This window comes from Dipodomys ordii, unplaced genomic scaffold (assembly GCF_000151885.1).
Source record: "Dipodomys ordii isolate 6190 unplaced genomic scaffold, Dord_2.0 Scaffold93, whole genome shotgun sequence".
Lineage (NCBI taxonomy): Eukaryota > Metazoa > Chordata > Mammalia > Rodentia > Heteromyidae > Dipodomys > Dipodomys ordii.
The window spans coordinates 4,553,923-4,570,880 of record NW_012267309.1 but is presented as its reverse complement, the minus strand read 5'-3'; the positions used below and the strand labels follow the sequence as shown (position 1 = coordinate 4,570,880).

The following is a 16,958-nucleotide window of genomic DNA, read 5'->3' as shown; positions in this document are numbered from 1 at the left end:
ACAGCATAATTGTGACCCTATTTAACTGAAGCAGACACTTAACTGGGTGCCCACAAGCTGCCCTTTCCTGACTTGTCCTCCTCCACAGTCCCTTCTCATGATAACTAGGACCAGGAAACCTGGGATGAGAAATATTCCAGAACCCAGGGAATAAAGTAACTACTCAGCCTTGCACGGTAGGCAGGGAGACGATCCCAGATCTATAATGTTATCGTGATACACTCTAACAGCGGTATACAAAGTCAGTGGTAGGAGGAGGATCAGAAAAACCTGGGCCTACACCTCAATAAGCTTTGTGTGCTGTTAGTTTTAAACCCAAAGAAATGAGTCAGAGGACAGGATAGGAGAAAATGGAAATCTTTATTTTTAAACACGACTACATTTCAGGCTGTTTTAAAAAGAAAAAAAATTCATGTTATATTAGGTAAAAACTATGCATCAAGGCATATTTCTTTAAACTCTAATTTTACAAACACATAATGAAAGAAACATATATTTTATAAATAGCTACTCAGAATAGGTATTATGAAAAAAAGTGTTTAAAAATAACAGCCCCAGATCTCCCTCTTTAAATATATAAAATTCCCATAGAAGTCATAACAATTCCTCCTCAAGAGCCAAAAATTTCATTTCACGAAGGCTGACTCAGTTCTCATCAGACACAATCAAAAGTAATAGGAATATAAAAAATGTAAAAGTTCTGTACAAGGGAATACAGATAGCACACGGGTAAATCTCATTACCATACATGCCATTTGTGTTTTAAAAATGTTTTATAAAAACTGCCATTTAAAACAAATAAGTGAAAGTCCTTCCCTGACTGTGAAAAATATATAAATTACCAGCCTCCCACCTGCTGGGCTTGGGGAGGGGACCCTCCATGTGTTTCCTGAGGGGCCTGAGCTGCGCATGGAGACCTACCTCATCTCTGGCAGTGGCTCTTTCTAGTGCATTATTCACTACGACTTTTTTTCACTTAAGAAAAATTCTTTGGGATCACAGAGAATAATTGCTCCAAGTGAGAGTAAGATGGAGGGATGACTTCAGATTGCTGAAGCCAAGTGAAAATACATGAGTTTTATTTGCTTGGTCATCAAACTCTGGAAACCTTCTTCACCACTGTTGAAAGATGCACCCAGCCACCTATCCCAGAGTAACACAGGGCTCGGCCCCAAAGCTGTCCCTTCATCTTTCCTCTTCCAGCCTGAGCTGCTCGTGGCCTGCAGCACCATGGGTAGACTACTGCCTCTTCTGACACTTCTTCTGGAAAGAGCTCTTCAAAAAAGTGCGATACACAGGGTCATCCACATATTCATTCTTGAACCTGGAGCTCAGCACTCTTTGTCTCTTCCTCTCCCCTTGGATAATGTCTGCTCCATAAAATGTGTCTTCAAATCGCATGTCAGAGGCTGTGGACTAAAAGCAGCCAGTGTTACTTTGCATTAGAGTATGGTATTTATTGACCAGCCCAGGACTGGACACAAACATTATCCATGGTGGTGAACTACCCGGACAGGTTCCCTTGCCCCTACCTAGATTCACTAGGGAAGAAAGTTGGTTGAGTGCTCTGTGTCATTTTTTAAAAAAACATTTTGTTTCATTCACTATTGGCAAAGCACTTCTGAATAGTCTTTTACTTTTCTAAGTGCTAAAGTTATCACAGGAGAAAATAAAACATCTATGAAAGTGTTGCCACTGTGCAAGAACAGCAAAAGTCAGTCTCTCAAACACAATCATAAAGCCAATTCACCAGGAGCTCCAGTTAATTATGCACCGTTGCCATGGTTATTCTGTGAGACAATAAAAGGTAATGGGGCCTTTTCTGAAGTAAGTGGAAAAGAACCCAGCACAATCATGAAGTGGACTGCTGACTCTTTTTGAAACATTTCTCCCTCCTCCGGCGTGAATCTGGGTGAGCGTAAGTTATTAAAACATGAAGGCCTTCTGAGGAAGGCTGCTAACCTATAGCTTGAAAAGAGAAAAAGATTGCTCTAAGCATAAAAAAAAAACCCAAAAAACCTTCCATCAATGGGTTTTCCAATTAGATTTGTTTCACCAACTGGAAAAAAACATCAGTCATGGACAGATGACCCAAGGGCCAGAGGGTTAATCACCCACCTGAGCAAAGGCAGGTTAGCCATAGCAGAGTACTTTGATCCACTAACAACAGAGGCGGACACAGGGTCATGCACTTTGCACCCTACTAGGCTCAGCTGTGTTTGATAGAACATGCTGCATTTGGTGTGAGTATGGGATCTAGGTATTTTCCATTGCTTCTTTTTAAAAAAATATTCTATATATTATTTTTTAATTTTTTTTAAATGAGCATTGATGTGTTTGCTCAAAGAAACAGACTTTAGAAAACTCAGGAGCTGTGTCCAGATAAAACTGCCTATGAAGATACTTAAGCCAATCTGCTGCAGAACAATGAGATTGTGACCAGGGTAGAAAGAGGTTTTCTTCTAAAGCCAATGAGTAGAAGTATGTGAAATTTACAAGACTCAGCTGGTAGGGTGCTCAGTCATACATTGAATAGAAAATCAAAGTCATAAGAGACTTCCAGAAGGTTACATATTCCATTCTCCTAGCTCTCTAGACAATAAGAAACAAAAAGAAAGGAGAGGGAGGGGAAGAGAGAGCCAAGAGCTAGGAGGAGATGGAAACAAAATGAGAGAGCATCATCTCCATCACCTTGAAGGTTTTTCTGAGATTTCAAGATCCTAGTAGTTGCATAGGATATTTAGGAGTTATGAAGAATTAGCTGGTGGCTTTACAGTAGACACATTTAACCTTCCCTCTCCTTGCAGTTATCATCTGCTAGCTAACCTTAACCTGTGTTGATGGGCATGGACAATGCCTGACGGTCCCACACTTCCCACCTGGTGGATAGCAGTACTGAGACCATCACTCTCCTCTTGACTATTCACTTTAAGGACCTTTCTCCTGAGGATGCAACTGAGAAGGCACTGTTAGTTCACACCTGATGCAGGTTCCTGCAGTTAGGATCCCAACTGACAGGAAAAGGAACGGAATATGTGATTCACACTTAAGGAAACCATTGGTGCTTCCCCAAATAACCAGATAATTTATAGTAGGTCTGTCATCATGGGAAAGACTATCATAAGCATGTGGTGAAAACGAAGAGTATCATTTATTCAGCAAATAAGTCCATTTTAGCTGGGAAAAATCTCATTCCATTTATTCAGTAAATAAATTCATTTTTAGTCGGAGAAGTCCCATTCATTCAAATTTCTCTGTTTAGGATTTATCATCTCACAGATGCAGTGGACATAATTCTAAATGAGCAAAACTGACTTCATTTCAGGGTCCACTAAATATTTTATGACACAATAATATGAAACCTAAATTATCGTGAATGATGGTTTTGAACAATTTGTTTAGATTACTTGTCCGTGTTTATCTTTTAGTGGCATGTACTAGGCTTGCAACTAAAAAGGCCTTTCGTATTCCCACAACTAATATTCAGGCTTTACCTTTTTTATTAAGAAATTGGGAACTGGTTGGTACTCGAAGCTGTCAGAAACATTAGCAATCTTCTGATATAACTAAGGACCAGACATTCACTGGGCTGACTGCCTGCCACTTACTACTATAAACTTCCTCTCCATGTTGCTTCTGCTAACCACATAGCAAATGCCTTGATGGAATCTTGTTGCTTCTCATGCTTTGCACAGAGGATGTGTTCAATGACTACTTTTGTGCATCGATAAATGCTAATGGCAAAGAATGTCATTTAACTTCATTAGAAAGCAATGAAGCCATATACAACTGATTTCCCCGATTTCTGACCAAATTTGAAGCTTTTATTCAGTAAATAAGCAAAATGCTACATCACCTTTCTTCTAAATTAACTCAAAGCCCCAAAGTATTTCCTGTTCAACTTAGGAAACACAAGAAAGGACAAGGACTCAGGACTCCACTGGTGGGACCCCCCAAGTGGCATCCGTCAGCACTTACAAAGCGAGCCTTCACCCTCTTGGGTAGTTCTTCGTCTAAGGTGTAGATATCCTCTCTCTTCATTGCTATCTGGGATCCATCTTCAAATTCAACCTGATAAAAGACATCATGATATACATTAAAAACAGACAAGTATTGATTATCAAAGGCAAAAAAAAAAGATAGTATTAAAGACTCAAATCAAATCAAACACAGAAGTAGCCAAAGTCCAGTAAAGTTAGAAAGTTCTTTTCCTTATAAATCTTAAAGCAAAGTAGAGGTTATTTTTTTCATCCTAGGGTTTGAACTCAAGGCCTCATGCTCTTGCTTATTAGCTCTTCCACTCATGACTGGGTGCTCCTACCACTTGAGCCACACCTCTACTTTCACAACATTTGCTGGTTAATTTAGAGGTAAGAATATCTTGGATTAGTCTGATCGGGCTAGTCCTGAAACTTGATCTTCACATCTCAGCCTTCTGAATAGCTAGGATTATAAGGCACACACCACCAATACCTAGATGCCTTATGCCTTCTAGGCAGGTGCTCAATTATTTGAGCCATGCCTTAAGCTCTTATTTGTAGTTATTTCTGAGAGTCACTCTTTGGCTCCCGGTGGCTCCAGACAGTGATATTCCTACTCATACCTTTTACACAGCTGGGATTACAGACATCTACACCATATCCAGCCAATAAAGCAGATTTGAAAACAGTTAAACTTCTTGAATAGGAGAGGCTTGGAATATGAGATGTGAGAACAGTACTCTCAAAGCAAAAAAGAAGTAAGGGCTTACCAAATGATTTCTCAGATCATGAAACAGTGGCAAACTGATCACTAAAATAACACTGGATCTCTTAGCTCACGTATGTCTCTTTAAGAAGCTCTGACAATATACAGGGGAAGAGCTGCCCCTCTGTGAGGGGAAAGATGATGTGTTGCTCTTGTGTGAGAAACTTGGATGGAACAGCTTTGCAAGTTCCCCATACAGCGCTAACATTTTCACTTTCCAACTATCTTTGTCAAATTCAAATGAAGCAAGTAAATCCCAGTTTCTCGACTTCATAGCATGTAAACCTCATCGATGTGTGAATATACACTATCATCTCAAAGAAAAGTGTTTAAAACTCTTTAGCATCCTAACCAAATGGCAACAAGCAATCTACTTCAATGTGTGCTCTTCAGGAAAAAACAAGATGTGTTGACTTGGTGGAACAGCCATTTAGTCATTCTACATCACTCAGATGTCACACTTTTAACAGATGGAAATGTGCTGGCAATTCTTGTCCAAAAGGTGAGTTAAAGTATCTAATTGTGTTAATAAGCAAAATTTTGTTGGGGTTTGAAAAAACATGAAATGAAATTCCCTCTCCCCCTTTCCTTCCTTCGGCCCACCCCACCTTCCTTCTCCCCTGGTCCCCTTCTCCCTCACCAAGACTAAGACTCTATCACCAAGACTTTCCACTTCTGTTTTTTGCTTGTTTTTTTAAACTGGAGATAAGAGTCTCACAGACTTTCCTACCCAAGCTGGCTTTGAACCTCGATCCTCAGATCGCAGCCTCCTGAGTAGCTAGGATTACAGGAGTAAGCTACCCTCGCGCAGCGTTTTTCTTTCTTTCTTTCAGCACAATGGTTTCTTCAATATTTAATTAGGTCAATGTGTTTATATAATTTGATAGTATAGCTAGACCCACCTTTGTCTACTTTCACTTGTTTTAGACCATTTGACGATTATAAAAGAAGGCAATTACAAAAGTAAAACAGAGCATTATCAGAGTAGGAACAGACTGCCCCACCATCCTAGCTTGCTCCTGGTGTGAGTCTCAGTACTAAAACCCAGGATGGGTTCAGCAGAGCAGAGACAGCTGTTCTTTCCAATAAGGACAGAGCTGTTTGCTCTTGATCAAATGATCAAAAATTTGTTCTTTTCATGAAGTTACTAAAAATTTGTTTACTGAGTTCCCCACACTCCAGTTTGCAAACTAGTCCCCTCCCCCCTTTCCCTAGTTTGCAAAATAGAAGTCAGTCAATACAAAGCCTATATATAAGGACTACTATAAGGGCAACTTAAACATATACACTTACAATATGAACACTGCACCTCATTCATACCTATTCTTATGTTCTGCTTATTCAATGGTGAAGTTGAATAGACACAAAACAACAAAATTTATCTCAAAACGACATCTGACCTAATCAGGAATTTCAAGCTACTTGTGCTTGAGAGACAATTTTAATATCACTCTTTTATTGAGTCTATAAATATGTCCATAGTTTTATGTTGACAGGCCATCATAAATTCAACTGCAGTTAACACATTGATTACTAATTGGCTGAATTTCAATATGTCTTCATTCTGTGCTACTTTTCTCATGGCAAACAGCTTTGCTATGCAAGTTTCACATCTGTTTGTTTATTTATTTACCTAGGCCTGGGTGTGGTCCCTTAGCTCTTCAGCTCGAGGCTGGCGCTCTAGCTCTTGAGCCACTTCCAGCTTTTTCTGCTTATGTGGTGCTGAGGAATTGAACCCAGAGCCTCATGCAGTATTATCTGCAGCCTGTCTTAGGATTTTTGCCAAATTCTAGCCAATCTTCTTGCAAAATGCTCCATCTAGCATTCACCCTATTATAAATACTCCAAATCTGCAACTAGAAGCTGTCATAGACACCACATACAAGTAGGGGAAAGCCCTAAACATATACATACTCCCCACACTTTTTTACACAATGGATACGTATAAATCCTTCCCCTGAGACTTTTCTAGACCATGAAAAATGTTCTGAGTTTTTCAAAACTTCTTCAAACTCTTTTAATTACACCACATTCCTCCAATTCCTCGTGCAGTGTCCTATAATGTACTATTCCATTAAGCCCTGGCCCTTATCAGTGCCTGAACATTTACTCTGCTGAAACTGGCACGCTTATCATTTTTCAAGCTGTTTTTACTTAATAAGCCTGAAGCGTCTTGTTTTTTTTTTTTTCTTTACTACAATCTTTCTGGTTTTGGTTTTGTTTTTTTTAACTTTACCTTAGCCTGGAATGCTGACGTATTGCTGAAAATGCTACAATATTTTAGATCTAATGAGTGTGTCCACTTTTTAAGGCCTTCTGAAGGAGTACAAAAGCATGTCTGCTATCCATGTTGTTACCTTTTTTTAACTTAGTTTTATTTCTAGAATTATTATTATTAAATTAAATTAAAATTAAATATTTTTATTTTTAATTGCAAACTCTCTAAGTTCCCTACTGAACAGAATCCACTTGACAGCTGGAATTTTCCTTAAATAGCACTATTTTAAGCTTGAGTGGGTGAAAAGCACCAGCTCCTTAGGACATCAACTGGCTGTAAATGGGCCAATGAGCACCGCTGGTATAGCAGAGATGACCAGAGTGATATGTCTCCCAGGCAAAAGCTATCAATTCTGGTGTTTCTAGCTAAGAATGGCCATCACTATCTTAGCCTTAGGCTGAGATGAACCTGCCAATTAGTCTCTTCATATAATGAAAACATAGTAAAACAGCTTCTCATCTAGTTACCTAAACATATTCCTTTTCAACCATTCACCAAATGTTGCAGGGTTTTCCATGTCTGACTTCAATAGCAAATTTCAGAGCTTCAATTTGAGTTACTAGACATAGAATCTCTGTGGCCTTCACAGAAAAAAAGAGAAATTTCAAATGCATAGTAGCACATTCCTACACTGTTTCTACCACCATTTTCCATCCATCTTGGAAAGCATCACAGAGAGAGCAGCACCTACCTGGTACATATAGGCAACATTTGATCCAAGGTATTTTGCTCCGTAGAGTTTGCCATCTGGCCACTTGACTTGGACAACTTCTCCCTCTCCAGGAGGGCCTAGCTTCACACAGTCTCGGCTCTGAGGAATAAATAGAAACAGGCTTTTCAAGGCAAGTGCTTAAGTGACTGCATTTAGAACTTAGCAAATGATGAACTCCTGACAATTAAAAGGAGTTATTGCCTCTGTGTTTTATGGATTATGATCTTGCATGAGTGTTCAGGGGAAGAGATATGAGCCAAAGGAGTACTTAAAGATTCAGCCTACCTCATAAAGTTGCAAAGGAGCCACCATAATCCAAGTAGGAAAAAAAATAGCAGCATTTACATTTGCTATTTGACAAAGAATTGTTCAGGGGCTAACTAAAATATGCATAGAAACTGTTTTAGCTGAGGAAGAGAGACCAGCTAATGATTTATAACACCTGGCATTTAATAGCATTTTTCAGTTAACCAAATGCTTTAGCATAAATCTAATTTGATCTTTATAAACACTCTGAGGTAGACAGATTATTAATTATCCCCATTTTACTGACAAGGAAACTGAGCTTTCAAGAAGGCTCCCTTAAACTGTCAGGATCTCCAGAGGAAGGAAGCTGGATATGAGAGCAAGAGCTGAGGTTACAAAGGTAAGGGAGATGCAATCTGAGCTCAGAAATGGTAAAACTTGCCAAGGAAGTAGGAAGCAAAGGCAAAGGCAAGCAAGAATGCTTGCATATGACAAGTGAAAGCAGGTGAGCTGTGGTCTACTGCTGCTGTATGCTGGTTGCTCCTGTCTACAATCCTAGCTACTTGGGAGGCTGAGATCTGAGAATTGTGGTTTGAAGACAGCCTGGGTAGACAATTCTGAGAGACTCATCTCTAACCGTCAAAAAAATGCTCAAGTGGTAGAGCACCAGCCTTGAGCAGAAAATGCTAAGAGACCAGAACCTAGGCCCTGCATCCAAGCCCTAATACTGGCACATGTACACATACACAATCCTGCTTCTTCCCAAAATGGAATGCTCCCACTGAGGGACCAGCTTACTATCTTCCCCAGGAAATCATGGTGATTCAGAATCAAGAGCAAACTACCCAGGGAATTCATTCTGGAAGGTGCTTTTGAGGGAGAAGAGGTATGGGTAAAATAGTAAAATATTCAGTTTGTGTACTCTTACATTTCAATGTATTGAGTACAGCAATAAAATGTTACTATAAAGGAATTAAGTACTTCTCTACTTCAATATTTTTTCTGCACACTGAGCAGTTCATGATTTTCTAATACTAGCTTTTTACTGATGAGGCCAATCTGAATGACTGAAATGTACACTTGACCAATCAAGCTATCAGTGCAGTCTGGACATGTTGCATCATTTAGATAAGAAGCACACACATATTTAGTTGTTTATGACTAGAAACTCACCATAAATTTCTTTTTATTATTAATAGAAATTCTGTCTTAGAAAGAAGTGGCCATTTTATTGTTGGGTTAGGACTATGACATGAAAGGCCCAGCTGTTCATTATTCTAACTACAGACTATGCTTCCCATTAGAGCTATGGGCAAAGAAAAATTCATGTGCTCAAAGGTTCTAGAAAACTGACAATCTGTATATAACTTAGTCAAATGAAAACAGGTTTATTTTCAGCCTTCACAGTATTTGCCCTCAGGGCATGTGAATTGAGAGAGTTTGCTGGAGAAATACACTTCGGATATGCCCTGGGGGTTATCACCTCACTTTCTATTTCCTTTCCAAAGAGTTCTGCGGTGCCAAGAATGTTGATGGCATAGCTTGTGAGTACATGCTGAATTCATGCGTCCACTCTGCTAGGACAGGAAGTCACTTCAGCTTGGGGACTGCCCTGCCATGAAAGCCAGATGCTTCAGCAAATGTGGCAGGTGAGAGGAGCTCACTTCCTCCTTCTGCTAAAGCTTTCTTACACCTGGAGGGAGCTCCACCAGGTTAATGCTTGGGTGGTTCTTCTTTGCTACCTTATAGCCTCTATCAAGAGGATCCACACTGACTTATTCTGAAAGACACTGTATTTCCCAAATTACATGTCATGGTACCCACTCTTGGGCACCAAAGCCAACTCCCAGGGATTCTGCAGTGACATTATGAGTCAGCCAGCCTATTTAATAGTATAAATGGTTTGGATCTAATTTATTTAACACATAGAATAGGTAGTTTTTGTTTTTAACCTAGAAATGTATGCAGATACTAAGGGTGTTGTGAGCAAAGACAGCCTGGGTGTATTTGGCTTAAAGATATTTCTCTTTGGAGCCATCCTTCATGGAGACAAGATGCACTGTGCCCTGCTCTTCAGAAGTCTACAGTGACTTGTGTCACCTGCTACTAGGTAAGCCTGACCCTAAGGTTCTGTCTTAGAGACCTGTTGGCCCACAGAAAGATAAACCTACTCTACCCAATAAAGCAGATAGTAAAAGTGATAAGTTTTAACTTCTAATCCCTGGTTCATTCATCTTTCTGTTTTACTGTTCCTTGAACAGGATGAGAAATGATATTTTCTCTTGAATCCCAGCAAAGGCAAGCCAAGGCCTTAGAGAAAACTAGGGGCTGTCCCCAAACAACCTCTAAGTACAGGAATTAAGACATCCCTTTACAATCTGGATCCTTAAATTTTAAAGATTTAACCTTCAATAGTAATTTATTAACCTTTAAAATGCAACATCAAATATATCTTGTTCTGCAATTTAGGTACCTTTATCACTAAGGTAAAGCAATAGCCACAGAAATAGAGCCAAGATAAGTATAAATTACCCTTGAGCAATTTCTCATCAAAATACAGCTTTATTAATAAACAGAAGACAACTTTACTAAGTGATAAGGAACTCTTATTTGATCACATTCTATTTCAAATCATTTTTATGAATTGCTAACTAACCCTTTACTCACAACAAATCTTAATAAGTTATGAGAAGTATCTGACCTCAACTTCTACTAGCACTTCTACCAATTATGAATATCAAATTAATCAAATAGTCTTTCATATCAAACTCTAGGGGAGACATTTCTGTTTGCTTTCTCAATTTATTTTTGCTTTCAGAATTTTTTTCTTGATTCACAGTAGCAAAAAAAAAAGAAAATTCAACCAAATATAACAAGACAAATTGTCCTGTGATTTCCCCCAGTCCACCTGCAATCATTAGTCTTAGCCACTTTCACACCCTTTGCCAGGCTAGTTAGCAAAAAGTGTGTATTTCTGATTTGCATATAGCATTATTTACTCTGTGTGACTCATGATTTACTCCCAAGGTACTTTCCAGATAGATATAATGCAACTCCTACTAAGAAGCAAAAGAGTCTATTTCTGTAACATCTCCTTTCCTCTAGAAAGAAGTGTCAATTCATCAGCTGTCTCACATTTTTGCATTTGCCAGAAATGTTCCTTGACTGTGTGGGGTAAAGTGCATTTAAACAGAAAGCAAACTAGGAGTGTGGAACTGAAGAAAAGAAGTAGAAAGTTTTGGTACTCAGGCTTCTCTTATTCTTTGTAAGCGATGGTCGCCGAGTGTCTCCAACTTCACTAATTCAGTACCAACTTTCTGACCACCTACTATGTGTGTGGTCAGGCACTATGAGACAATAGTGCCCAGTCAGAGGGGCAGTCAGAGGGCATCTTGTCCACACTGGGAGGCCTGAGATCATCAGCTATGGAATCCAGGATTATCTTCAGCTAGAGGAGAAATTTAATGTGTAGACTGGCTTTCTTCTGAGTAGGATTTTATTTGGGGGGGGGGGGAAACAGGATTCCAAAGTAAAAGTTCCCAAAAATACACACACACACACACACACACACACATACACACGGAACAAAAAGTCCTGCAAACAAGGGGATTGGGTTGTGAGAAAGAAACAACTTGAAGAGACTGCCTTCTCTCTCAAAGGTCCGCAGCTATCTCACATCTTCCTGGGCTGGACATGAGGAACAAGCATTAGAAAGAGTTTCATCAAGTATGGTCCCACAATGGGCTCATCTAAAGGCTCCAGGCCTGCTCAATGCACTCTGTGACTCAAGTGATTCTCTCTAGGCATTCTACAATTTAAGAGTAATTAGATTAAAGAACATGACATCCTAATAGTTTCTGGTATGTTATTGGAACAAGTAACATCTTGGTTGGAAAATTACCTGCACCAAAACCTTGACTAATGCTTTTTATACAGTTGCTCCCTAGACCACTGAAACAGTTTGCCTTCACCTGACATACAAAGCTGTCTGCCAGCTGCTGCCCTCCTCTCGGGATGTGTGAGCTTGCCTGAAAATCCAACAGAGCCCTGTTCACAGAGATACCAGTGTCTGGAGCTGGCCATTAACCCTGTAGCTAGTATGCTAAATGAAGGCTTTAATTTTTTTTTCAGTTTAGGACATTTTATTCTTTTTTGTTGCACATCTACTAGTCAGCTCATTTATTAGGCGTTGTGTGACCCTATTCCTTTAACAAAATGGAGATTTTATATATAAGCTTGTTTAAACTCTATTTGTCCAACTTCAGTGCATCTATAGACTTTTAAAATTATTATTTACTCTACTGTTATTATAAAGGTGATGTACAGAGGGATTACATGAATCAGGCAGTGAGTATATTTCCTTTCATACGGTGTCCTCCCTTCCTCCTTCATTCTCTCCCAGCCCCTCCCTCCCATCTCCACCCACGAGTGTACAGTTCACTTTCATCAGTGTCCAGTAAGCTCCACGGCTGCACTTTTCATCCTTTTTCCCTTGAGCTCTGTACCCTCCTTCCACTTTCCCAAAGATAAACACACAAATACACCATACATAAAGAAAGACAAAATCAGCAAAAAGTTTAAAAAAGAGATGTCTTGTTTCCATCTTTGGCATTTGTGTGTGTGTGTGTGTGTGCGTGCACTCGTGTGTGTATAATTTTACCTAAATCCCTATAGAGAGGCATATAAGCATTGTGCCTTTATGTTTAATAAAAATAAACACAGAAATAATAATCCCAGGCTTTTGGATCATTTAGTGAGGAGACATGGGCTGCCTCATCAACCTATACAAGAGGACTATGACACATTATATTCTCACCAAAGTTAAGTGTGCACTAACTAAAGAGAATAGCTTAACTGTCAGGCTCATTATTTGAATTCTGAAGGCATCATGTTGCTGGGCCCTCTGAAGGGACTCCTAGAAGCTGCTGTCTTTAAATGTTGCCTGTATTAGTCTCATCTACCACCACCCTTCATTCCTCACACACACAAACAAACCACAGAGCAGGCATCCCTATCAGCCTTACTGTACCAGATGAAGACATGGCACATGAAGTCCCAATCGTTAACAGCATAGATTTTTGGAGCCTCTAACAGTCCCCTTTGGGGAAAATGCTTAAGTGACCTAAAGCAAAATGATGCCAACAGCTGCTAGCACTTTGGGAGATAATCACCTGCTCATTAGTGGACTCTGGCAGGGATGAGCCACACTGACTGACAGCCATGAAATAATCATAGTGGCTACCTGTCATGAACTGCCCAGTACCTGAAGCCCCTTGTCCCCTCAGACTCTCAATGGAAGGCCAAGCTGCCTGCCATGATAAATGCTGAGCTATGCCAGATATGCTCTTCTCCAGCTTCCTTGGCAGTAAATACATTAGTGGGGCCTTGGCAGGTTCATTTGCACCTGCATGGGATTTAGAACCTGTGATCAGAGACACAGAGAAGCAAGTAGAAGGACAGAATGCTCTCAGAGTCAACAGCATTCATATGCCAGTGGCAGAGTCCAGGACTAGTATGACTACATGATGGGGAGTGGGGGGGAGGGGGGGGAGAGAGAGATAGCTCTATGCTTCCTGGGCCGGAAATGGGGTCTGGCATTGCTGGAGATTCTGTGAGTTCCCCAATAACTTTCCACTAAATCTACATTTAGCCCATATCAGGGTCAGTTTCAGATGACTGCTCTTAAATCACAAATAAATGGTGCTTGGGTGACTGCAGAGTGCTGGTCTCACAAAGAAAAAGAAGAAAAAATTAGCAAACTGGAGGCTTCCACACAACTAAATTCTTTTTCTAAGGTCCCAGGAACAAAACCATCCCCTGGAAGGGCAAGCATATTACTGCTGTCTTTAGTAATAGGCTCCCTTCACAAAGTTTGATGGACCCATTCACAAGGTTTTGACTTAGGTGACTTCCACAGAAGCTATCCTAGACCAGAAAGGTTGGTCAGCAAGCCTCATGAGCAATGGCAGGCTTTTAGGAATGGTCTCCCTAGGGGGTACAGACACACCACTTGGGACTGTTGTTAAACATAAGGCCTATACATCCTTTACATGCAGATTAGAAAAGATTATAGAAAAATCTTTCCTTCCTATATTTTTTTGGCAGTACTGAGGTTTGAACTCAGGGCCTTGTACTTGGTAGGCAGGCACTTTACCACTGAGCCATTTTTCCAGCTAAAATCATTTTTCTAAAAAATGATTATTGTTTTATACCTTAATATACTCATTAAGAAAAACTGTAGAATGTCTTTTTTAAAAAAACAGAAAACCAAACCAGAAGTGATCACTGCCATCATTTGGATTTTTTTTCTCTATCATTGTGTGTGTGTGTGTGTGTGTGTGTGTGTGTGTGTGTACACACACACATATATTTTAAGAATTGGGACACCCCAGATATACAAACATTTACATGTTGATAATTTTCTCCCCTTCCCCAGATGTCAAACCTTTATTTTCTTCCCCATGAAAGCACAGCTGAACTCTTTTAAGAGATAATGTGTAATGTTGACATTCATCAAGATATACTGTATTCATAAAACATAACTCCTCTGTACAACTACTTAAAAAGAGACAAGGTGGCCTTTTGTCAAGAGCTCAGTGTTATAGTTCATCCCATGTTCCTTCACCTATTCTACAACGTTTGAGGTTGGAGGCCTTTTCTATTTTGGGAAGGAGGGGGTAAAATATAACACAGCATACAATCGATCGTTTTAACCATGTTTAAGCATGTTCACCATGTTGTGAGACCATCACTACCTTTGATCTTCAGACTTCCTCATCTTCCCCAGAGACTTTGTAGCTATTAGATAATTCCTTTACCTTCTCCCCTCAGCCTCTGGTTACTCCTACTTATCTCCATAAGTGTGACTATTTTCAAAACTTCACATAATGTCCTTTGTGCAGAATTACAATTTTGTATTAGAAGTCTTACTATTTATCATCTACAATTATAGGCATTTTGAGTTATTAATTATCCTTTAAAAACTCCATTTTACTGGGTGAATATATGCAACATTATGGATATGCCACAATTAATTTAGCTACTCATCTACTGTTAGATATTTAGGTCGTTCCAATTTTCCCCCCATCATGTATAATGCTATTGTGTATTTTTCTCCATAAATCTTTGCCCAAATTACTCACTATAGTCTTAGAATAGACTCCTAGAATAGGAATTACTTGGTAAAAGGGTACATAAACTATTTATAAAGTTAATTTCATCAGCTTTGAAAAATTCAACTCATTCAGACTCATTTCTCTAGTGCAGTAAATCTAATCTTAACTGCCGCAGAAACTTCTCATCCAGTTGGTCTGAAGTGGCTCCAAGCTGAATGTCCTCCCAGGCAATCCGGTGCTCAGCCAGGCTGAGAATCACTGTTCTAGGAGGTGGCATACATTATCATATAGCATTAGTCTATACTCCACGTATGTATGAAGAAAACCAATTCTATGCTCCTTCCTCTGGAGGAAAATACATGTATTTCTAGGGAGAGCATTTGAAAATGCTTAAAAGAATACTGCTTCCCAAAAGTGCCTATGTATCTATGTGTGCTCTGTGCTATGACTTCAGAATCAGCATTAATGGATTCAGGTCTTTCTGGAAAAGTTTAATGTCTACTTTAACTTGTTTTTTTCTTTTTGGCTGGTACTGGGGCTTGAATTCAGGGCCTTGTACTGCCACTGGATTTTCTAGCTCATGCCTGGTATTTTACCACTTCAGCCATTTCTCCAGCCCCAGTTTATATATATATATATATTGTGGGGGACTTGAACTTTAGACCTAGGTGCTGTATCTGAATTCTCCAGCTCAGGTCAAGTACTCTACCACTTTAGCCACAGTGCCACTTTCGGTTTTCTGGTGGTTAATTGGAGATCCGAGTCTCACAGCCTTTCCTGCATGGGATGGCTTTGAACCTCGATCTTCAAATCTCAGCCTCCCGAGTAGCTAGGATTACAGGTGTGAGCCACCAGTGCCCAGCCAAGTGCTACTTTTTAATGTGGTAGTGCATCCTTTCAAAGGCAACACACACACACCCACATACACCCCCACACACACACCCCTTTCTGCACCCCAAGATGCTGCAGTGTCCAGTTCAGCTGGGAACAATTCTGATCTTGCTCCTTTCAAGCAACCAAATTCTTTGTCAAGAGACATGCCAAGTGAGCCCTGACCCATAGCCACACTCATCTTCTAAATGAGTACCATCTTCTCAGAAAGAACAGCACTCGCACTCCTTTGGTGAGTTCCTGGAGGACAACCGTATTGTAGGTAGCGCTTTCTGAACTGCAGCACAAGCCAGGCATGGACAAAACACCTGGGGAGAGGTGCTGAGGACCCAGAGCTAGCCATTTCACTCAGAATGAAAAGTATTATCAGCGTTAGCCTCAGAAGGCATGTTTACGAAAGAGGGCAATCTTCATGATATAGGAATAAAGTGACTTCTTTTAAAAATTATCTCTCTACTTCTTTTGAAGTGAGGAAGCATAAGGAGAATCAGTAACTGGGAAGAGGAACGTCACGGGGCGGGGGGAGGGGGCCAAGGGAGGGGGAGAGGGGGGCAGAGTGAGGATTTGCAGTAGAGGGGGCCAGGGCAGCAGGTGTGTGTAGGCCCAGGAGCAGCCACTCCACAACACTACAAAAGGCTCTCTGCATTTCTGAAAGTAGAGAGTATAAGCACTGATTCAACTGTTGGAGACAGAACCTCTCCCTCCTTTGCAACATACTGAATGTATTCTCAGGGCCTGGTACTAAGCTCAGGCATTGGGAAAACAAGGACAAAAAGACTTAGCTCTTTCAGAATCCTTTCTCTTATACGGTTCAGATCCAGCTGGAGACTCAAGTATACATAAGAACATGATACAAGTTGCTATGTGTGACCACAGGTGATGGCAAGGACGTGGGAACTCTCTCTATAAAACCCTCTTCTGGGCTGGGAAGGTGACTCAGTGGTAGAGCACTTGCCTTGCATGTCTGAGG

General features: G+C 40.2%; 1 protein-coding gene across 3 annotated transcripts in view; it reads right to left on the bottom strand.

The window, feature by feature from the left end:
- Window positions 1-347: 347 nt before the first annotated feature.
- The window catches only part of Kdm4c (lysine (K)-specific demethylase 4C), a 302,738-nt gene continuing 286,127 nt past the window's right edge, over window positions 348-16,958 (bottom strand). For all 3 annotated transcript variants that reach the window (XM_013026410.1, XM_013026411.1, XM_013026412.1), the window contains 3 exons: window positions 7,716-7,835; window positions 3,979-4,071; window positions 348-1,416 (listed from right to left, as the gene is read on the bottom strand). In XM_013026410.1, coding sequence (XP_012881864.1) covers window positions 1,240-1,416; window positions 3,979-4,071; window positions 7,716-7,835 — 390 coding nt within the window. In that variant the 3' untranslated portion in view covers window positions 348-1,239. The remainder of the gene's footprint in view (window positions 1,417-3,978; window positions 4,072-7,715; window positions 7,836-16,958) is intronic.